Source organism: Phacochoerus africanus, chromosome 14, assembly GCF_016906955.1.
Source record: "Phacochoerus africanus isolate WHEZ1 chromosome 14, ROS_Pafr_v1, whole genome shotgun sequence".
NCBI classification, from domain to species: Eukaryota; Metazoa; Chordata; class Mammalia; order Artiodactyla; family Suidae; genus Phacochoerus; species Phacochoerus africanus.
The window spans coordinates 37,670,025-37,694,088 of NC_062557.1; the positions used below are offsets into that span (position 1 = coordinate 37,670,025).

At 42.4% G+C, this 24,064-nt stretch overlaps 1 protein-coding gene across 2 annotated transcripts in view; it reads left to right on the top strand.

Moving 5' to 3' along the window:
- Nucleotides 1–24,064, top strand: part of USP32 (ubiquitin specific peptidase 32) — a 216,698-nt gene that overhangs the window by 187,355 nt on the left and 5,279 nt on the right. For both annotated transcript variants that reach the window (XM_047759224.1, XM_047759225.1), the window contains exons 26-31: nucleotides 380–594; nucleotides 7,789–7,973; nucleotides 13,391–13,477; nucleotides 14,391–14,511; nucleotides 20,732–20,923; nucleotides 22,966–23,254. In XM_047759224.1, the coding sequence (XP_047615180.1) occupies nucleotides 380–594; nucleotides 7,789–7,973; nucleotides 13,391–13,477; nucleotides 14,391–14,511; nucleotides 20,732–20,923; nucleotides 22,966–23,254 (1,089 nt within the window). The remainder of the gene's footprint in view (nucleotides 1–379; nucleotides 595–7,788; nucleotides 7,974–13,390; nucleotides 13,478–14,390; nucleotides 14,512–20,731; nucleotides 20,924–22,965; nucleotides 23,255–24,064) is intronic.

The window sequence follows — 24,064 nt, forward strand, 5'->3', positions numbered from 1 at the left end:
AACACGGGATCTGAGTCGTGTCTGCAACCTACACCACAGCTCCCGGCAGCGCCAGATCCTTAACCCACTGAGCAAGGCCAGGGACCAAACCTGCAACCTCATGGTTCCTAGTTGGATTCATTAACCACTGAGCCACAACGGGAAGTCCTGCAGCAGTTATTCTTGCTTTGTCATTTAACTCAGAAATGTGAGTTATAGAAGTCAAATCTGAAATTAAAATCTTCCAGTTAATCCAGAAATATTATTTGACCTGTGATTTCTCCCTGTTCTCTGTTATGAGAGACTATCAGAGTGGTCTGGGTCCCAATGGTATTTGAGAAAAGAGCAAAGATAAAGGAACCACAGACTTATGATGCTATGCTTCTCTTCAAATTTGTAGAGTTCTCCTCCTCCCCATCTACAAATGGAATGTTCACTCTAACCACCAATGGGGACCATCTGCCTCGACCAATATTCATTCCCAATGGAATGCCAAACACTGTTGTGCCATGTGGAACTGAGAAGAACTTCACAAATGGAATGGTGAATGGCCACATGCCATCTCTTCCTGACAATTCCTTTACAGGCTACATCATTGCAGTCCACCGAAAAATGGTTAGTTTAATGTTAGGCAAGTTACTGCTGATCTTGTTATTCATGAAACATTGCCATTTTCTGTCTTTGCAGTGTCTTCATTGTGTGCACTTTCAATGTGTTATATATGCTATTCTAAGTGACTGGAGCCAAGATTTAGTATTACACATGATCGCCTACTATGAAATGACATTCCTGATTCCTATATTAAGCAGCAACAGGACAGCTGGTGCATCTGACTGCTACTTTCTTTAAAAAGTTTGTGACTCTTATCTGTCCTTGTAGGCATATACAGCTTCTCTGCCATATACATGCAGTGCCTTTAAAGAAGATATTTGTTTGTTTGAAAGGGAAAAACAAGAAGATTCCTGGGCAGGACTAGTTGTTTCCTAGGATTGCTGCAATATATTACCACCAATTGGGTGTCTTAAAACAACAGAAATTAATTCTGTCATAGTTCTGAAAGCCAGAAGTCTGAAATCAAGACATCAACAGGATTGTATCTTCTACAAAGGTTTTAGGAGAGAATCCTTGCCTCTTCCACCTTCTGCAGGCATTCCTTAGCTTGTGGCTGCATAATTCCAGTCTCTGCACCTGTCTTCACATGACCTTCTTCTCCTTCTCCCTCTGCCTTTCACTGATAAGAGCAATTGTCATGTAGTTCCCATTGTGGCTTGGTGGGTTAAGAAGCCAGCTAGTATCCATGAAGATGAGGGTTCAATCCCTGGCCTCACTCAGTGGGTTAAGGATCTGGCATTACCACGAGCTGCGATGTAGGTCACTGATGCAGCTTGGATCCTGCATTGCTGTGGCTGCAGTGTAGGCCTGTCGCTGTGGCTCCAGTTCAACCCCAGCCATGCCACAGGTACTGCCTGAAAAAGAAAAAGAAAACAGTTGTCATTGGATTTAGTGGCCATCCACATAATCCAGGATGATCTCAACTCAATTACATATACAGAAACTCTTTTTTAAAATAATGTCACACTCATACATTCTGGGGGTTAGAATGTGGACATATCCTTTTTGGGAACCACCATCCAGTTCACTACAGATGTCATTTATCTTAGTATCCAAAAAATTAAATACCCGGAAATAAACTTTACAAAAAACGTGCCTTTATCTAGATAGAAAACAGTAAAATACTGTTGCTAGAATTAAGTGAAACTCAAAGGTTTGAAGGAATAGACTGTGTTAATGGATTAGAAAACTCGTTATTTCAGAGTTCCTTGGTTACCTCGTGGGTTAAGGATCCATTGTTGTCACTGCTATGGTTCAGGTCATTTCAGTGGTGTGAGTTTAGTCCCTGGCTGTGAACTTCTACTTGCCTCAGATGTGGCCCAAAAAAAAGAAAACTCACTGTTTCAGGAGTTCCCATTGTGGCTCAGCGGATACTAACCCAATTAGTATCCATGAGGATGTAGTTTGATCCCTGGCCTCACTCAATAGGTTTAGGACCCAGCATTGTCATGAGCTATGGTCACAGATGCAGCTTGGATCCCATGTTGCTGTGGCCTGGCAGCTGCAGCTCCAATTCAACCCCTGGCCTGGGAAGTTCCATATGCTGTGGGTGTGGCCAAAAAAAGAAAACTCAATATTTCAAAAATGTCATTTTTCTACAAACTGATCTACACAGATTCAGTGCATAATCCCAATGAAAATGTAAACTGTGTATGTGTATGCTTGTGTGTGTATAACTTGATTAGCTGATTCTAATATATAGAAGTACAAAGCACTAAAATAACAGGACAGCCTTGAGGAACAAAGCATGAGGAATTCAACTACCAGGCATCATGCTTTTCTTTCTTTATTTTTATTTACTTATTTATTTATTTATTTTTGCTTTTTATGGCCACACCTATGGCATATAGAAGTTCCCAGGCCAGGGGTCTAATCAGAGCTACAGCTGCTGGCCTATGCCTCGGCCACAGCAACACCAGATCCCAGCCATGTCTGCAGCCTACACTGCAGCTCACAGCAATGTCCGTTCCTTAACCCACTGAGTGAGGTCACACGTCAAACCCACATCCTCATGAATGCTAGTCAGGTTTGTTTCCACTGAGCCACAGAGGGAACTCTCCAGATATTATGATTCTAAAAAGAAGTGAACTTGGGAGTACCCGTCGTGGTGCAGTGGTTAACGAATCCGACTAGGAACCATGAGGTTTCGGGTTCGGTCCCTGCCCTTGCTCAGTGGGTTAAGGATCTGGTGTTGCCGTGAGTTGTGGTGTAGGTTGCAGACGCAGCTCGGATCCCGAGTTGCTGTGGCTCTGGCGGAGACTGGCGGCTGCAGCTCCTTTGGACCCCTAGCCTGGGAACCTCCATATGCCGCGGGAGCGGCCCAAAGAAAAGCAAAAAGACAAAAACAAACAAACAAAAAAAAGAAGTGAACTTGAGGACTTTCCACTATTGTACAGTGGGTTGATCGTCTGACTTGTCTCTGTGGTGTTGCTGGCTCAACCCCCAGCCTAGCACAGTAGGTTAAGGATCTGTGTTGCTGCAGCTGTGGCATAGGTTGAAGATGTGGCTTGGATTCAGTCCTTGGCCTGAGAACTTCCATATGCTGCAGGTGCAGCCAAAAGCCAAAAAAAATAAAAAGCAATGAACTTGAGACACTGTGATACTGGTGTGAGAAAAGACAAATATACAAATATAGAATAAAATAGCCCAGAAACATGTTGACACGTCTGAACACTTGATTTATAACAAAGATGGCATTACAGAGCAGTGAAAAATAATTTTCTTGGGTAATGGTGCTGGGATAATTGGATATCCATGTGAAACTTGATACCTACTTCTTAACACACAAAAGTCAATTCTAGGTGGATTGTAGAATTAAATATGAAAGCAGAACAATAAAAACAGCCCCTGGACAATAATAAAGGTGAAAATGCTCATGACCTTCGTTTAGGAAAAGAAGCCTTAAATAGGACACAGAAGCAACCATAAAGGAAAAGATTGATAAATTGGATACCATTAAAATTATGCACTTCAGTTTCATCAAAAAACAGAATTAAGACAAGTAAAAGGCAAGCCTTGCGTAGATGTCTGCAACTCATATAACCAACAAAAAGGCTCAGTCTGGGAAATATAAAGAACTGTAAGTCGTGAAGGAAAAACAATTCAATAAAAAATGGTCAGTAATTAAATAGACACATCACAAAAAGAATATCCAAATAGCCAATAACCCTATGAAAAAGTGATCAGCCACACGACTAATCAGGGAAATGCAAATTAAAACCACATTGTGAGATCACTGCACTCCCATCAGAATAGCTGTGGTTAAAACAGATCGACAATGTTGGTAAGGATAATTGAGTAACAGGAACTCTCACACACTGCTGATAAGAGTATAGATTCATACAGCTACTTTGTCTTTTTTTTTTTTTTTTTTTTGTCTTTTTGGGGCTGCACCTGAGCCATATGGAGGTCCCCAGGATAGGGGTCAAGTCGGAGCTACAGCTGCTGGCCTACACAACAGCCACAGCAACATGGGATCCAAGCTATGTCTGCAACCTACACCATAGCTCAGGGCAAGGCCAGATCCTTAACCCACTGAGTGAGGCCAGGGATCGAACCCGCAACCTCATGGTTCCTAGTTGGATTCGTTTCCACTGCGCCACAATAAGAATTCCCATACAATTACTTTGCAAAATAGTTTTCTAGTTAAAGATAAGTCATTCCACTATTCCATTTTGTGTTTTTATGATTAAAATTAAACTATTGGGGAGTTCCCGTCGTGGCACAGTGGTTAACGAATCCGACTAGGAACCATGAGGTTGCGGGTTCGATCCCTGCCCTTGCTCAGTGGGTTAACGATCCAGCGTTGCCATGAGCTGTGGTGTAGGTCGCAGACGCAGCTCGGATCCCGCGTTGCTGTTGCTCTGGCGTAGGCTGGCGGCTACAGCTCCAATTAGACCCCTAGCCTGGGAACCTCCATATGCCGCGGGAGCGGCCCAAGAAATGGCAAAAAGACAAAAAAAAAAAAATTAAACTATTAAATGTCCATTAGTAGTGGAACGTGTTAGGAAGTTGAGACACATTCGTATAATAGAGTATTACACAATAATGAAAATGAGTGCATTTGTAATTATACCCAACATAAACGAATCTTATGAACATAAGAAGCCAGACACAAAACAAATACAAATCATATGATTCTGTTTATAAATAAAAACTTTAAAGATGAGGAAAATGAAATGTACAGTTTGTTTATGCACAGGATATAAAACTATTTAAAAAAGCAAAGAAGTGATTATTGTAAAATTCAGAAAAATTGTCACCTTTGGGAGGAAGCAAGAGGAAGGCTTTTGGCCTGCTGGCTGGCTAAATTGTTTCTTGGCCTGACTGGTGATTACACAGCTATTTGCTTTGTTATAATTCTTTGAAATATGCTTTTTCCCTCCTTTGAATTTGTAACTCCTGACCTAAAATGGTTTTCTGACCATGTGAAAGAAGAAATTAAAAGGCATAATGATATTTAGAAGAAAAGGGGGGAAAAAAACTAATATCCTCAGCCTTAAGCCTTTAGCGTGGAAGAACGGTGGACCACGTTCTAGCCAAGATTGTATGCGTGGACATCCTAGAGAACTAAGGGATATATGTGTGTCTTGGAATTTTATTTAAGCACAGCTCTAGCTGGTCCCATCCACTAAAATAATTGAAGTGATTCATGCATTTCCCCCACATCCTTTTTTTTGCAAGCATTATCAGATTATATATTAAGAAGTCTGGTATATTTTTATAAAACTTTTCTTAGAAACCAACTAGCTTCAATGTATATGTTACATAAAGTGTTTGGGAAGCGCTAAATCATTATATGCAGGCTTTTGTAATTTTGGGACCATAAAGCCATATTGCCCAATTCAACTCTAAATTTTCACATTTTAACCAGCCCCCTTTTTCCAGTTTCCTTCATGATCTGGCAGCTGCTTTGGGGAATGGCTGAAGTTGTCTGTCCCAAGTCAACTCCCTTTGCCCATTATTTATGGGAATGGCAACACCATTCTTCCATGCTAAAGGCTTAAGGCTGTGGATGTTAGTTTTTTTCCCCCTTTTTTCCTAAATATCATTATGCCTTTAAATTTCTTCTTTCAAAATACTACTTGATTTACCATTTTTCCTTCGTTTTCAGTGCCACCTTCTTTCAGATCTTTTGATCTCATGATTGAAGTACTTTGAAAGTGGTTTATTTTTCTTCTACTCTCTTCTACAAGATAGAAAAAGTAGAGAAATAAGGCAAGGTAACAGGCAGGAACAAAGGGAGAAATAATAGTGTCGTATTGACACAGTTAATGAGAGGTCAATTTCAGAAATAGAGAAAGAAGTGGTTCCATGGGCTAGAGGTGTCAAAAAGAATGAAAACTGGAAGGTGTGTAACCAAATGAAGAAATAGAGCAAGAACTTGGCACAGTTAGGTCAAGTGAATTTTTTAAGATGAGAGAAGAAGTTGCTAGGAGAGGACGAAAGGAAAATTCCTGGTGCACTGAAGCTGGGAGTGTTATCCTATAAGGAACTGAGCAGGTGTGGGGCTGAGGGCCCTGGGAAAAGTTACCTTGAGAGGATGAAAAGTGTTTAGAAAAGAGATACACTGAGAAGAGGAGAGGAAAGCGATAGTTGCTTAAGTGATCTCATTTAGTAAAATAAGTCAAAATAAGTCATCTGCTGAGAGTTAAAAGTGGAAGAAAAGTAGAAGTTTAAGGGAATAAGAACTAATCTAAGTTTTTTGATTTTCCAAAAATAGTTGTTCTGAATCTATCACATTTCTGTGGGCCTTGTAATGATACAACTACAAACACATGAAATGGGGGTGTTAAAAATTATGTATTTAGTCAAGCTTAAATGAATAATGGCAAATCAAAATACTTGAGAATGTAGAAGTCTTTTCACTTATAAACTAGTGAGTTTATAAGTTGTTGGCTTAGCTTCTCTGCTACGTAAAGACCAAGGAATTAACCGTCTAAGTGCTCAACAGCTTTTTTGAGTAATCCTGCAGCTCTCACTAACTTTTCTATAACATTAATGTAACTTTTGTTTTAAGCCACCGTTTCCAAACTAATTCTGTGCAGTATCTCTATGTTAAGAAATATGTGGGGGAAAAAATGTAATTGTAATGTGTACATGTAAGGATAACCTGACCCCCTTGCTGTACAGTGGGAAAATAAAAAAAATTATTAAAAAAAAAAGAAATATGGTGTAAAATAAATCTCCTTTAACATACTCAAAGCTGACTCTTTTTTTTTTTTTTTGAAATTTACATTACTTTTTTTTTTTGTCTTTTTGTTGTTGTTGTTGTTGTTGTTGCTATTTCTTGGGCCGCTCCCGCGGCATATGGAGGTTCCCAGGCTAGGGGTCGAATCGGAACTGTAGCCCCCGGCCTACGCCAGAGCTACAGCAACGCAGGGTACGAGCCGCATCTGCAACCTACACCACAGCTCACGGCAACGGGGGGATCCTTAACCCACTGAGCAAGGGCGGGGACCGAACCCGAAACCTCATGGTTCCTAGTCGGATTCGTTAACCACTGCGCCACGACGGGAACTCTGAAATTTATATTACTTTTTATTCTATCATTCAATTGAAAATATGGTTTCGGGGAGTTCCCGTCGTGGCTCAGTGGTTAACGAATCCGACTAGGAACCATGAGGTTGCGGGTTCGGTCCCTGCCCTTGCTCAGTGGGTTAACGATCCGGCGTTGCCGTGATCTGTGGTGTAGGTCGCACATATGGCTCGGACCCTGCGTTGCTGTAGCTCTGGCGTAGGCCGGGGGCTACAGCTCCGATTCGACCCCTAGCCTGGGAACCTCCATATGCTGCGGGAGCTGCCCAAAGAAATAGCAAAAAGACCAAAAAATATATATATATATGGTTTTGGGGGTAAACAAAAAATATATATATATGATTTTTAAAATGTTTTTCATGTGATTCAGTGTATGTAAGAAATGTGTATCAGAGAAAATTATGTAGGTTGAAAATCTTAAATTCTGAAAACCCAAGTTTGTTAGAGAGCAACTCTGAAATTGGCAATGCCTTTACCTTTTGAAGGCTTTACTGTGAATAACCCTTCTCGTCTTCCTAATAAAAGATGGTAAATACAGAGAAGTGTGGTAGTGACTCTTTTGAAAATGGCGGTGGTTCCTGTTATTGGCGACCTTAGAATGAAATGGAGGAATCAGAGGCCTGTCATTGCAACTCTTTCTTGTCTTGTTTGTACATACAGATGAGGACAGAACTGTATTTCCTGTCATCTCAGAAGAATCGCCCCAGCCTCTTTGGAATGCCACTGATTGTCCCATGTACTGTGCATACCCGGAAGAAAGACCTGTATGATGCAGTTTGGATTCAAGTATCTCGATTAGCCAGCCCACTCCCACCTCAGGAAGCCAGTAATCATGCTCAGGATTGGTGAGTTTCAGGGCATCTTCTTAGACCTGTGTTTCCAAATATAGAACAGGTTAATTACTCTTTGAAGAACCAGCTCGAGAATATAAAATTCAACCACTTGGTTTGGTCTTTTGAAGAAGAGAGACAATATACCTCCTTTCATCATCTAGATACTCCTTGTATTCTAATCATCATCTAATAATCCTTATATTCTCTGATCTCTTACCCTAACTCTCTCCTGCTAGTTTTTTTTTTTTTTTTTTTAGGGCCACACCCATGGCATATGGAGGTTCCCGGGTTAGGGGTCGAATCGGAGCTATAGCCTCTGGCCACAGCCGTAGCCACAGCCACAGCAACGCCAGATCCGAGCCACATCTTCGACCTGCATCACAGCTCACAGCAACGCTGGATCCTTAACCCACTGAGCGAGGCCAGGGATTGAACCTGTGTCCTCATGGATACTAGTCAGATTGGTTTCCACTGAGCCATGATGGGAACTCCTCCTGCTAGTATTTTAAATGCTTCAGATAATATCCTTGGCTTCTAATATTACAAAAGTAGAGAATGTGAATTCAGCAGGAAATTTGTATCATCTCAATTCTGAATGGAAGCTTTAGTGTGCATATCAATACATGAACTCTGAAAAAGTCTCATGCTATAACAGTTGGGTTATTTCCCTACCATATCATTTTAACATGGGATAATTTCATAATTCTAGGTAAAGAAAATAAACATCATCTGTTTTCTCTCCATTCCTCTTGACACTGTTCTGTTGGAATAGTAAATATTTACTTCAAATGTTACTCAAAATCTTTGAGATTGCATCACCTTACTTATATCTCATTTGAATTATAGATCATTTTCTTGCTATCATGGTACAAGTGAGAGTTCTACTTCTTTGCTAAAACTTCTAAGTAGAGAAGTTCTTTTTGCTGATAGGTCATTTATTTTGGTATGGGAGTCTTTTGATGATTAGGATAAGGCTTAAGGTAAATGTTAAAGGAAAACTGCATAATAGGTAAGTGATTTAATTGATGAATTTTATATATTTTTTTAAAAGGCTGTAGGGCAGGATTAAATTTGAAGTGAATCTAATTGAATTAAAGGGCTTCTAGATGAGGACTTTTCCTGGGGGCTTGCTAATGAATCAGCTATGAAGTGTGAGGGGAATAGGAGTCCAATCTAGGTTTTCAGCCAAACAACTGTTTGTGAATGGTGGTACCATTTAAAGAAATGAGGAAGACTGGAGAAGTTGGTTTTGGCAAGTGATGATAAGAATCAAGTTAAATTCAAGATGTGTGTTGTATTTTCAAGTGGGAAATAGAATTAATGTCCTTTCCAGAAGATTATAAATGTAGGTATCATCAACAGATAGTTGGTATTTAGGAGTTCCCATCATGGCGGGGTGGAAACCAATCCAACTCGAAACTATGAGGGTGCAGGTTCGATCTCTGGCCTGGCTCAGTGGGTTAAGGATCCAGCATTGCCATGAACCATGGTGTAGGTCACAGACACGGCTCGGATCTGATGTTGTGATTTCTGTGGTATAGGTCGGCAGCTGTAGCTCCAATTAGACCTCTAGCCTGGGAACCTCCCTATGCCACAGGTGTGGCCCTAAAAAGAAAAGAAAAGAAAGAAAAAAGAAAAGAAAACAGATAGTTGGTATTTAAAGCCCTGAGAAGGCCTTAGAGAAAATACCCTCTAACATTAGAGGTTAAATAATGGAGGGAGAGGCAGCAAAGGAGATTGGGAGGGAACAGCCCGAGATGTGAGAAGAAAACCAAGAATGACTAGAGTCCCAGAAGTTAAGTGAAGGTGGTGTTTAAGGAAGGAGTGATCAGTTTCAGATACTACAGAAAGATTAAGACAAGGACTGGGAACTGACCACTGGAATCGATACAATGGCCATCTTCGGTGACTTTTGCAGAAGCTGTTGTAGTGGAGTGGTATAGAGGAAGGCCCAGGGGTTAGAGTGGGTTAAAGAAAAGCTGGCCCTGTAGACAGTAAAAGGATAATAAGGGAGTTCCCATTGTGGCTCAGCGGGCTAAGAGCCCAACATAGTGTCAGTGAGGTAGGTTTGATCCCTGGCCTTACTCAGTGAGTTAAGGATCCAGTGTTGCCACAAGTTGCTGTGGCTGTGGCATAGCCCCTCAGTTGCAGTTCCGATTTGACCCCTAGTCTGGGAACTTCCATATGCTACACATGTGGCCATTAAAAAATAAAATAAGGAGTTCCCATCATGGCTCAGCAGAAACGAATCTGATTAGCATCCATGAGGACACGGGTTCGATCCCTGGCCTCATTCAGTGGGTTAAGGATCTTGAGTTGCTGTGTCTATGGTGTAGGCCAGCGGCTACAGCTCCAGTTCCACCCCTACCCTGGGAACCTCCATATGCTGTGGGAGCAGCCCTAGAAAAGGCAAAAAGACAAAAAAAAAAAAATACCTAGTGGGTCACAACAGCCAAGTGATGGAAACAACTCAAAAGTCCCATCAGCAGATGAACAGATACACAAAATGTATACATACAGTGGAGTATCATTCAGCCATAAAAAGATTCGAGTTCTAATTAATACACACAGCAACATGGATGAACCTTGAAAACATTACATTAAGTGAAGTAAGCCAGACACAAAAGGACAAATAGTATGTGATTCCCACTTTTATGAGGTATCTCGAATAGGCTAATTTAAGACAAAGTAGATTAGAGATTAACAAATTCTATGGATGAGGAAGGGATTTATCATTGCCTAATGAGTAGAGAGTTTCTGATTGGGAAGATAAAAAGGTTCTGGAGATGGGTGGTGGTGGTGGTGGTTGCATAACACTGTGAACGTAATGCCTCTGAGTTGTACACTTGAAATAATTAAATGGTAAATTTTATGTATATTTTACCACAATTTTAAGAGCTGGCACAAAGGAATCTAGTGGGGCCAGGTTAAGTATGTAGATGAAATAAGAGTGGACAAGAGTTGATGATTCTTGTAGTTGGGTGATGTTCATTGTGTGTTTCTCAATTTTCTGAGTGTTTATGTCAGTAAATATGAAAATTTAGATTAAAAGGACAAATTCATGGAATTGAGGATCTATACAAAAGATTACTATGAGGGACAGAAGATAAGGAGAGAAGTGAGGATTTGAGAGTGGTGATTAGAGGCTTTTAGTGGGTCAAAGAATTGTTAGAGTAGTGATACTTGAATAAGTGATTCAAGAACATAGGAGATGGTTGTTGCAAAGAAGGTTATTTGGAGTTGAGATTTTGAGAGGTGGTTAAGCCCTTGTCATGGCTTCATTACCATCAGCAGCCATGTAATAGCCACTACCAATTGGCAAGGTCTACAGTATCTGCATTGGAGAGGGTAGAGCCTGTAGGATGGAGGAAGTGATTGATGGAGGAGAGAAGGCCTAGGAGGAGTTGAATAAGTTACCTTGAAGTTGGCAAGAGTAATAACAGAAGTGATGGAGGGAGAAACAGTGAACCTGGTTCTAAAATCTTTAGTGAGTGAAGAAGAAATGTCCCTACCAAGTAGGAATAGCAGATGATGTAAGTCAATAGCACATGCTACAAAGAAACCAGAATTTTTTAGAAAGGGAAGGAAGGAAAAATATAATCTAGATGTGGTAAAGAGGAGTAAGGAGGAGACCCGTATCACCTCCAGGTTCTGGGATGTATGAGAGAAAGCCAGCACTTAAGAGGCAAACTGGGAGTTCCCTTGTGCCCCAGTGGAAACAAATCTAACTAGCATCCATGAGAACACAGGTTCGATCCCTGGCCTCGCTCAGTGGGTTAAGGATCCAGTGTTGCTGTGGTATGGGCCGGCGGCTGCAGCTTGGATTTGACACCTAGCCTGGGAACCTCCATTTGCTGTGGGTGCAGCCCTAAAAAACAAAAAAATAAGAGGCAAACTGGAAGCGGAGGCCTCAGGAAAGCCAGGTTTCTGTTAAAGCAAGAAGGTAAAGAAATTTTTTAGAAAAGAAGTGCTGCACAGTTCTCTGCCAGAATGCCACCTAGTTTTGTCTCTTTATCTTTCTTTGGATTCCACACTTACCATTGACCTGGTTATCAGTGACATGATATTGAACAGCATGGGCTATCACTAATCATTCAATCTACGACTTATGCACAAAGCTGGGAACTGCTGTGACAGACATGATACTACTCTTGCCTTTACAGTGAGTCTTTATCATAGTTTCATTATCCTCAGCAGCCATGTAACAGTCACACAAATTACCAAATGATCCATAAAGTGTATTGCTCTTATGTAATGTTCCTTAAGTTCCTTCTTATTGGATCAAGAGTGAATTTTTTTGGCCTCGCCTATGGCATGTGGAAGTTCCTGGGCCAGGGAATGAACTCATGCTGCATCAGTGACCCAGGCCACTGCAGTGACAACACTAGATCCTTAACCCGCTAAGCCACATGAGAACTCCAAGTACCTCTTTCAAGGCCATACCCACGCCATATGGAGGTCGTCAGGGTAGGGGTTGAATCAGAGCTGTAGCTGCTGGCCTATGCCACAGCCACAGCCACACAGGATCCAAGCCATGTCTGTGAGCTATACCACAGCTCACAGCAGTGCTGGATCCTTAACCCACTGAGCAAGTCCAAGGATCAAACCCGTGTCCTCATGGATGCTAGTCAGGTTTGCTAACCACTGAGCCACAATAGGAACTCCCAAATACTTTTTTTTTAAGTTGGAGAACTCACAAGGCTGTCTTTAGTTAAGACATTACTTGCAAAATGTTATGTATCTTACAGCTTTTGATAGTTAAGGCAAGGTAAAGAAAAGGGGTGTACCTACCATGTACCACATCAGGGATTCTGATCAAAGACACTTCTAAATATATAGTCAGTCAGCGCCTCTAAAAGCTATTATGACCTTTCAGCCTTCTGTGGTATGTCAGTGTTCTTGTCATGGAAAATGCCTAGTTTAATGTGAATTATACCTTTTGATAGAATTAGGGCTGAAGGATAATAGTGTTTCATTTCATGATTAGCTTATCTTATGAAATTTTCGTGGACCACATGGACTCTTTAGGGACATCTGGTGGTCTGTTATGTCTCCCCCTCTTTAGGAGAGGGAGAAGCCTGAGTGTGGTTGTACAGTTAATGGGTTAGGAAAACCAGCCTTGAGCTGTCAGTGTGAACATACTGATATGACAGATACCACTTTCTATGGTTACTTAAAGAGAAGATGAAAGAGACCTCAAATAAGAAATGTTTCATGGAAGTTCCTGCTGTGGCACAGTGGGTTAATGATCTGGCTTGTCTCTTTGGAGAGTCCCCAGCCCAGCACATGGGTTAAGGATCTGGTAGTTGCTACACCTGTGGCATAAGTCCCAGGCCCTGCCCCGGGAATATCCATGTGCTGCAGGGCGACTGAAAAAGGAAAAAAAAAAAAATGTTTCTTATATTTTTTTGGTTTCTGTTCTGTTTCAGTGATGACAGTATGGGTTATCAGTATCCATTCACTCTACGAGTTGTGCAGAAAGATGGGAACTCCTGTGCTTGGTGCCCATGGTATAGGTAAAGTGACCTTCTATAGGAGAAAAATTGCAGTAGAATTGCAGCATCAGATATTTTACCTTTTTCATAAGGTTTCCAGTTTTTAGAAAATATGCAGTGAATAATGAGAAGCTTGAGATAAACCTAGGAATTCTTCACTCATCTCTTCCCTGTGAGGTCTATAGCTGTTTTGTTCTTGCAACTTGGCTGATTTTATAAATGCTACAGTCTCCATCATATTCGTAGTTTATGAACAGCATTTATCACTCTATACCTTCTGCTCCTTAGATATAAATCAGTTTAGCAATTCTGTGCCCAATAGAACATAGTCTATTTACTAGACCATGCTGGAAGTCTATTTTTGGTTTTTAGAAGAGTTATGGAGATTGATTGGTCATTACTGTTCCAGGCTGGAAAAAGACTGAGTACTCGGAAAATGCCTCAGCCTGTAATGGCCATAGCAGGTGAATCTGTTTGGGCTTTGGAACTATGGCCTTTGTCATAGTTCCTCCCCCCCCATAAATTTATATATACATATATATATATATGTATGTATATGTATTTATGTAATGTGCCATTTTACAACAAGGAAATAGGATTGTTATGCCAAATAAACTGTCCTACCACCAAGCATTAAATAACTAAATTTAGAATATCTTGAAAGATATATGATCTCAATACCCATTTCCTGTTCATTTGCCGTGAAGTCCATATATTCATGTAGATGAACACATGGTTTTCAGGTGCTTTGAAAAACCAAAGACTTAATGATTCCCTGAAATAATAATTACTAGTACATACTCACGCATTTATCAGTTTGAAGTTAGAAGTCCAAGAAGGAAGGTGGAGAAGTAGAAAGGGAGAGTATTTCTGATAAGGAAAATTGATTCCTCCATAATTATTCCTTCCTCAGTAGATCTTTTTTCCCCTTTAGGTTTTGCAGAGGCTGTAAAATTGATTGTGGGGAAGACAGAGCTTTCATTGGAAATGCTTATATTGCTGTGGATTGGGACCCCACGGCCCTTCACCTTCGCTATCAAACATCACAGGAAAGGGTAAGTGCTTAGGGCCACCATTCAGATGGTGGTTTTTATGTGTAAAATTTTCCTAGTTTAACTGTACATGCCACTTCTATTTTCAGACTTTTTTTGTCTTTCTATTTTAGGGCTGCACCTGCGGCACATGGAGGCTCCCAGGCTAGGGGTCCAATCGGAGCTGTAGCCGCCAGTCTATGCCAGGGCCACAGCAACGCAGGATCCAAGCCATGTCTGCGACCTACACCACAGCTCACAGCCATGCCAGATCCTTAACCCACTGAGCTAGGCCAGGAATTGAACCCACGTCCTCATGGATGCCAGTCAGGTTTGTTAACCACTGAGCCATGATGGGAACTCCATACTTTGAGACATTTTGAATACAACCAAAAAAACATTCATTGACCTTCTCTGTGGCACTTAAACACATTCATATGATTATGCTGGTGTTTCCGTTTTCCATAACCTTTTTTTTTTTTTTAGGGCCCCATCTGTGGCATATGAAGGTTCCCAGGCTAGGGGTCGAATTGGAGCTGTAGCTGCCAGCCTACACCACAGCCACAACACAGGATCCAAGCTGTGTCTGCGACCTACACCACAGCTCACGGCAATGCCGGATCGTTAACCCACTGAGCGAGGCCAGGGATCGAACCTGCATCCTCATGGATGCTAGTCGGATTCATTTCTGCTGCGCCACAAAGGGAGCTCCAAAAAAAAAGTAACTCTTGAAACAGAACTCTGGGTGTAACTAAGATGTTATATTTCTCTGGCCATGACATGTCAAGCATACCAGTCTGTCTGCCTATTTATTAACTATTATTAAAGCTGCACCATTTGGTAGCCATTCTTACTTAGCTCACATGCATTTGAGAGCTATCGCTGCTACCTTAAATGGGCATAGCGATCAGGAAAATTAGGGAAAGAATTGAGTGTTTCGAGACTGGGCACCTAAGACAACATCTCCATGCCTGTTCTTCACACTTAGCTTTCCTCTACTGCTGCTCTCTGGCCAGAGCACTTTTTAAATTTTGAAAATGTAACTTGCAAAAAAATTTTAACTTCATATTGAAAAATATTTTGGGAGTTCCTTCGTGGCTCAGTGGTTAACAAATCCAACTAGGAACCAGGAGGGTGTGGGTTCAATCCCTGGCCTCGCTCAATGGGTTAAGGATCCAGCGTTGCCATGAGCTGTGGTATGGGTCCAAGATGCTGCTCGGATCCCGTGTTGCTATGGCTGTGGCATAGGCCAGCAGCTACAGCTCCAATTACACCCCAGACTGGGAACCTCCATATGCCGCAGGTGGTGCCCTAGAAAAGACAAAAAAAATTTTTTTTTAAATAAATAAAAATATTTTTCCACATATTGTCTGAAGGGTACATTGACTAGATAGCTCATGGGTAGAAATAATGAAGAATCCGATGGAGACAGAAAAGCAACAGAAAAGCGCTTCTTTATTTTTTATTTTACTTATTTATTTATTGTCTCTTTGCCATTTCTTGGGCTGCTCCCGCGGCATATGGAGGTTCCCAGGCTAGGGGTCGAGTCGGAGCTGTAGCCACCAGCCTACGCCAGAGCTACAGCAACGCGGGATCTGAGCTGTGTCTGCGTCCTACATACACCACAGTTCACAGCAACAGCAGATCCTTAACCCACTGAGCAAGGCCAGGGATCGAACCCGAAACCTCATGGTTCCTAGTTGGATTTGTTAACCACTGAGCCACAACAGGAACTCCTGCACTTCTAACTCTTCATAGAAGTCTCTTTCACTATTTCTTAAGGTATTCCCTTGAGCTAAGTTAATAATGGGAGTTGACTTTTCTGTCTTTTTGTGCTATTAAGGAGCAGAGAAACTACCAATTCCAGACCAGATTCCCTGTTTGGATCCCCCTACATGCCCCCAGATTTTTCTGAGGCTCCCACTAGCTGAAGATGAGTATTATTCGTGGATACTTGCCAAATGAAAGATCACTGGGCTAGAGGAAGCTGAAGAGATGTTGATGCTCTAGCAGGTTATACACACTGTAGCAAAGTAATTCTGTAACTTCAGCCATGCTTCATTTGAAGAGGGAAAATTTTAGCAATTGAAAGAGAGACTTCAGTTTTCGTCAGCACAAAATCTGACCGGACATTATTGTGACAAGATATTCCTGTCAATGATGAAAAACTATTTGGCTGTAAATCTATTTCCCCTTTTTTTTCTTTTTCCTTTTCTTGAGCCGTTCCCATGGCATATGGAGGTTCCCAGGCTAGGGGTCTATTCGGAGCTACAGCTGCCGGCCTACACCAGAGCCACAGCAACTTGGGATCCAAGCCACGTCTGCGACCCACACCACAACTCGTGGCAACGCCAGATCCTTAACCCACTGAGCAAGGCCAGGGATCGAACCCGCAACCTCATGGTTCCTAGTCGGATTCGTTAACCACTGCGCCACGACAGGAACTTCTCTATTTCTCTTTTTAACAAGCCCAGTGTGCAATCTGAAAAACTCTGGAGGACATCCTGCTTCTAGGAAGAAGGGCCTGCGTGACCTGTTAAATCTCACCCCATTTCCACTTTCAGTGATGCTCTTAAGATACCATGGAAACCAAGTTGCTGTTAAGATATCCTTCCTTGCTTGGGAGTGGGGCCACATGACTAATTTCTTCCTATGTGTGGTTTCTGCATGTGCTCAGAGAGTCACGTAGTCAAAGGAGATATCTTGGTTCAAAACTGAGATTATTGCCCATGCATTTTATTTTTATTCCAGTTATTTCCCTTTTAAGAACTTACCCTAGGGAAATAACTCTGTGATTTACTGACAGATTTCATCATAGCATTTATTAGAAGAGTTAAAAAAAAAAATAGAAGCAACTTGTATTTGCCCCACATTAGAGGAATGGTTAAATAATGCATGGTATATTAATTGGATAAAATATTATTCAGTCATTTTACTGAACAATTTCTTCATATAAAAAGGGGCAGAAAAAAATCTGCCAGTATTTTGACAGTTTGCTTTTATATTAAAAATATAAAAAGTGTCCTCCCTTTTTACATTTTTCACTGCTTTTCAAAATTTCTGTGTGAATGATTTATTTGGTAAGGAGGGGAAAAAATAGGCAATTGTTCTAATTCTTTTTTTTCTTCCCCTGTTTGGACCTCATATTCCTTAACAGAAAATTAAACTAGATAACTTCTTAGATTTCCTTCTTTTTTTCTAATAGTCTTATAATGTATAAAAGCTGTTACTTCATTCATGTTTTGGGCTAAGGATGAGCTTTCAAACAACTTAGAAAAAAAAAGGAAGGGGGTGCCAATAAGTAATTTAAGACTGTTTGAATAATTGTAGAGAATCCGGGAGTGAATCCCAAGAGGTAAACGGGATCTTTGTCATTTGGGGAAATTTTATTAATCCGTAAAAATTATTGTTGTCCACAGACAATGCTTTTTCATCCGCCTTCTCCTTCCTCCCTGTCTCCACTGAGCTCTATAGCCTGTGTGTACCATGGAAAATGTAGTCAATAAAAATCAACATCCTTTACTAGCTTGGTGTAACTTGTGGCTGGTCATAAAACATCCCTGGTAGAGATAATATAGATAATGTTTAACTGGCTGTGAGAAAAGAGACGCTGCTATATTTGACACACTTCTTTTTCTACTGATTCCCAAGCATGTTTCCTTTTGAAGCATGTCATTTTCTCCCTTGGATGAAAGTAGAGTTTTCCTCTAAGTTCCCCTTTTAGGTGACTTCTTCAGAAATGGATAGTGACCGAGTTCCTGTTGTGGCTCAGTGGGTAACGAATCTGACCAGGATCCATGAGGACGCAGGTTCAATCCCTGGCCTCGCTTAGTGGGTTAAGGATCTGGCGTTGCCCTGAGCTGTGGTGTAGGTCACAGATGCGGCTGGATCCCACGTTGCTGTGGCTTCAGCTCTGATTGGACCTCTAGCCTGGGAAACTCCATGTGCCGTGGGTGCAGCCCTAAAAAGACCCCTCAAAAAAAAAAGAAGAAATGGATAGTGATGCAAGACTAAAACTCTTTACTGCATGATCAACCCCAAGCTTGATGGTTTATAAAAACATTTTTACAGGCTGTGACTCAGCCATCCTCTCAGGTAGGGAAAAAGTCACACCTGAAAACCTGCTCTGAACTGTGAGCCCAGAAAGGAAAACTTGAGGGAAATGGCCTCAGGCAAAGAAAACCACCTCACCTCACCTCTGCTAGGGAGGAGTAGAAAGTGGGGTGTCGAGACATGGGTGTGACCTTTGCCAAAAAGAGGCATTTATTGCTGTAATTGTCCGAGCTCCACCCTGGTATGTGATCCGTATGTGGAAATCTCATGGTCATTCATGGTCATGCTTTGTATGCCTCACCCGCCGAGGTTCTCGATTGCTTATTTAGTGGCAGCCAGGAACTGGAGGGGTCTGGAGCATTCTAGGCCCCTTCTTGTCTCCTTCTTGCCGATTCCCATGCCACCTTCAACATACATCCTGACACATCGCCCCCACTTTGCTCTCTCCCTCCTTCTTACTTCCCCCTTGCTTCAAAGCCTGGCATACTGGTTAACAGGACCACAGAGGTTTGGGCGGGTATTAGCGGTCTTCTCAGCAAAATCAGGCTTTTTTGATAGCTGTTCCTTTTATTGTTATCTCATGTTAAAAGGTGCCAAGAGGCAGGAGACTGATAATGATGCGTATGGTGTTTTAATATGTCTGTGTTACAATGGCATCAATATGCAAGTGAGTTGTAGCCAGTGGGTTTTAACACCTTAGTGGTTGTCTGAAGGTGAGCTTTTCTGTATCCTCTCTTATTTAATATAGATTGGGCATCTTTGTTCCAGTGGTATTACTTCTCCTAGCTCTGTAAAGCTTGCAGAATACCAGTCATGTTCTGTCTCCCCATTAAAAATAAATGGCCTAATCTCAGCACCCCTAGCTTGAGGACCAGCTCATATGTAAGTTGTTTTAGGATTTCAAAATTGTAAAATAAACAGGCAATTCCTTGTTTGCTTTTGTTTCTGTCACTTAGAAACATACTGAAATTTTTCCTTAAAAAGTTATGGTCATATAAATAGAAATTGGATCAAGGATGTTATTGATGTAGTATTTGCAAACGTGCAAATGCTCTATTTGCTCAGACTCTAGCTTGGGTTGTATTTTTTTTCCTCATGTAAAGTAAAATGAGATTGAGTCACCTAGAGGATGATGCATAGCCGGGTCACCTTTCTTTGTGGGGGGGGAGTGCTTTTTTTTAGTCCTCGCTTGTGGCATATGGAGGTTCCCAGGCTAAAGGTTAAATTGGAGCTGCAGCTGCCAGCCTATGCCCACAGCCACAGCAGTGTGAGATCCGAGCCACGTCTATTACCTTACACCACAGCTCATAGCAACACCAGGTCTTTAACCCACTGAGCAAGGCCGGGGATTGAACCCACATCCTCATGTATACTAGTCATATTTTTAACCACAATGAGAATTCCTGGGTGACCTTTTTTTTTAATTATTTTTTTCAGTGGCTTCTCTTTTATTATAGTTGGTTTACAATGTTCTGCCGATTTCTGCTGTACAGCAAAGTGACCCAGATACGTACACACACACACATTCTTTTTCTCACATTATCCTTCATCTTGATCCATCACAAGTGATTGGATGTAGTTCTCTGTGCTATACAGCAGGATCCCATTGCATCCAAATGTAACAGGGTTTTTTTTGTTTGTTTTTTGCCTTTTTGTCCTTTTGCCGTTTCTTGGGCTGCTCCCGAGGCGTATGGAGATTCCCAGGCTAGGGGTCGAATCGGAGCTGTGGCCACCGGCCTACATCAGAGCCACAGCAACGCTGGATCCGAGCCACATCTACAACCTACACCACAGCTCACGGCAACGCCGGATCCTTAACCCACTGAGAGAGGCCAGGGATCAAACCCGCAACCTCATGGTTCCTAGTCGGATTCGTTAACCCCTGTGCCGCGGCGGGAACTCCCAAGTGTAACAGTTTGCATCTACTAACCCCAGACTCCCAATCCATCCCACTTCCTCACCCTCCCCCCTGGCACACACAAGTCTGTCCTCCATGTCCATGATCTGTTTCTCTTTTGTAGAGAGATCATTGTGCCATATTTTAGAGTCCACGTATAAGCGATATCATATGGTGTCTGTCTTTCTCCTGACTTACTTCACTCAGTAAGAGTCTCCAGTTCCATCAGGTGACCATAGTAAACTCCCTCCCTCCTACCCCTTCTCCCCTTCCTCCTCTTCCCTCCACCTGCAGGTTGTAGATGAGCACGAGAGTGTGGAACAGAGTCGGCGAGCACAAGCTGAGCCCATCAACCTGGACAGCTGTCTCCGTGCTTTCACCAGTGAGGAGGAGCTAGGGGAAAATGAGATGTACTACTGCTCCAAGTGTAAGACCCACTGCTTGGCAACCAAGAAGCTAGATCTCTGGCGGCTTCCCCCCATCCTGGTACGTTACAACCCCACCCGTGACAGAGAAGGCGTCTAGCTTGAGGGAGAGAGGCTGTGAACAAATAAGAGTTTCAGAGAATAAGACCCTTCCTGCACGGTGTTTCAAATGCTTCTGCTGTGCAGGGCTTTGCTGTTGCACCCAGAAAAGAATTGTACCACAGATACTGGCTCGTTCCTGCTCCTGAACAACACACAGCTTGAAGGGGAGAGAAGCCGTCTACAGCAGTTCAGTGCAGTATGTGAGACGTGCCACGAGTGGTACAACCTGGTGAATTTGCACTTGAGGAGAAACTGAAAGCACTTCTGGCTGGAGGGAAGGTGGAAGCTTTAGGCTTGTCGTTTATGGACTGTAGAAGAGCACCTGAGCCTCCGGTCCCACTGTGCTTGGTCACATGGCCACAGCACGCTGCTGAATTAAGTGTGTGCGCACAGGTGCTTATGTATTTTTGTCGACTTGATTTACTTCTGTCATTTCCATTCACGGATTAGGAGACTCTTCTGTTGCTCGTCAAGAAAATTTGAAGCGTCAGGTGTTTCTATTTATTTAAGAAAGTTTTTTCCTCAAAGGGTGGAAGTATCGTATCAAGTGTAAGGCGCTTTCTTATTTTTTTTATTTATTTTTTTGGCTTTTTCTAGGGCCGCACCCCCGGCATATGGAGGTTCCCAGGCTAGGGGTCTAATCAGAGCTGTAGCCGCCAGCGTTCGCCAGAGCCACAGCAACGCGGGATCCGAGCCGCGTCTTCAACCTACACCACAGCTCACGGCAACGCCAGATCCTTAACCCACTGAGAGAGGCCAGGGATTGAACCTGCAACCTCATGGTTCCTAGTCGGATTTGTTAACCACTGAGCCACGATAGGAACTCCAGTGTTTATTTTTTCAAAATGAAGTATCATTAACATGGCAGTAAATGCATAGACTTTAAATGTCTAATTTGATAAGCTTTGACAATTCTATATACTCATATAACCATGACATAAAACATATCATGAAATATAGGTACTATATTTTTGAGGTCTTTAAAGAATAATGAGGAGTAAATATTCCATTGAGAGCCTGGTGGCATTCTTAAATCCACATACCAGCATGCCCCTTAGAAAAGGATTTTTTTTTTTTTTAATTCTTTTTGCCTTTTCTAGGGCCGCTCCCGAGGCATGTGGAGATTCCCAGGCTAGAGGTTGAATCAAAGCTGTAGCCACCGGCCTACACCAGAGCCACAGCAACGAGGGATCTGAGCCATGTCTGCAATCTACACCACAGCTCACAGCAACGCCAGATCCTTAACCCACTGAGTGGGGCCAGGGATCGAACCCGCAACCTCATGGTTCCTAGTCGGATTCGTTAACCACTGCGCCATGACGGGAACTCCTAGAAAAGGATCTCTTTATGTAAACAGTGAATTGTTAAGTATTTAGGGTAGAAGTGGCCACCCAAATATCTGTGCTCACAATAGAGAGCATAATAATATCACAGTGTAAAGCTAGGGAATTCATTGCTCTTGAAAAAGAGAAACCAAAAAAGAGAAGGGAGATTCTTACGCTCTTCAGGATAGTTACACTCCCTGGTAGCAGCCAAAGGATGTGGTAAGAAAGGAAAGACCGCCTGTTGGAGATTGAGTAAGTTTCATCTCTAAGAAACGCCTCCACTTTTCTTCAGAGCATTCAGTGTAGTGTTCTTTCCCCATGAGTACATTTAGGAATGGATCTGCTGTGATACTAGAGAGAGGTGAAGGTCAGTGTATATGTATCACGGACCCAAATGACATGCAAGTGTAAGCTCCCAGGGTGCTGAAGAAATTTGCCAGAGCGTTGTGGGTTACCCAGGCTATGAAATAGGGGGGTCATTACCATGTTAGCCATACAGCTCAAGGGCAATGGCCCGACTGTTATTACATGTTAAGTAATAAAATATATTCTTTGGGTGGAAGGATGTTATGTTAAATGTTTGGGGAACATTTGTATGTGTTTGGGGGTTTTTACTGTATATTTTGCATCTTTAGAAGTCTTTAATGCAAGTGGTTTTTTATCTGTTCTTCTCCAGATTATTCACCTTAAACGATTTCAATTTGTAAATGGTCGATGGATAAAATCACAGAAAATTGTTAAATTTCCTCGTGAAAGTTTTGACCCCAGTGCTTTTCTGGTGCCAAGAGACCCAGCTCTCTGTCAGCGTAAGCCACTCACACCCCAGGGGGATGACCTCTCTGAGCCCAGGGTTGCGGCAGGAGAGGTGAAGAGAGGGGATGCTCAGAACTCAGCGGGGGAAGACGACGTGCTTCTGAGCAAGAGCCCCTCCTCACTCAGTGCAAACGTCATCTGTAGCCCCAAAGGTGAGGAGGCCTAGGGGACTTCACGGAGCCCAGACCTCACTCCAGCAGGGGCTCTCGGGGCCCCTCCAGGCTGCATGTTTCCTCCAGCTTCCACTCTGGAGCAGCAGCTTGATTGTTGTACAAGGAACCTACCTGGAATGAGACCTGTCTAGAATTGAGCTCCGTGACTTTTCGCGAGAGATACAGCCTCACCAAATCTATTTTCTCATTCCTGAAATGAAGATGATGCAAGGGTCACAGAGTGAGGATTCGCTACCTCACAAGTAAAGCACTTTAGGAGGTCCACTTGTAGCTCAGTGGGTTAAGAACCCAGCTGGTATCCATGAGGATGCAGGTTCAATCCCTGGCCTCACTCAGAGGGTTAAGAATCCAGTGTTGCCATGAGGTCCAAGTGTAGGTTGCAGATATGGCTCGGATCTGGCATTGCTGTGGCTGTGGCGTAGGCCTGCGGCTGCAGCTCCAGTTTGACCCCTTGCCTGGGAATTTGCATATGTTGTGGGTGCAGCCGTAAAAAGAAAAAAAAAAGAATAAAGCACTTTTGTATATAACACCTGCCATTTGGTGATCATGAATGATGTTGTCATCCGTGTTCCCTTACAACAGGGGGCTCTCAAAGTGTAGTCTGGGAATCCCTAGACAGTCTCTCATTCCCTTTAGGGAGCCTGGAGGATGAGAACCATTTTCATAAAAATACTAGTATTTGCCTTTTCACTCTCATTCTGTCACAAGTGTACAGTGGAGTCAGAGCCAACACTGCAGGTGATATTGTCAGTGATGTGTGTGCTTGTGCATTGTGTTCTTCAAATTCCT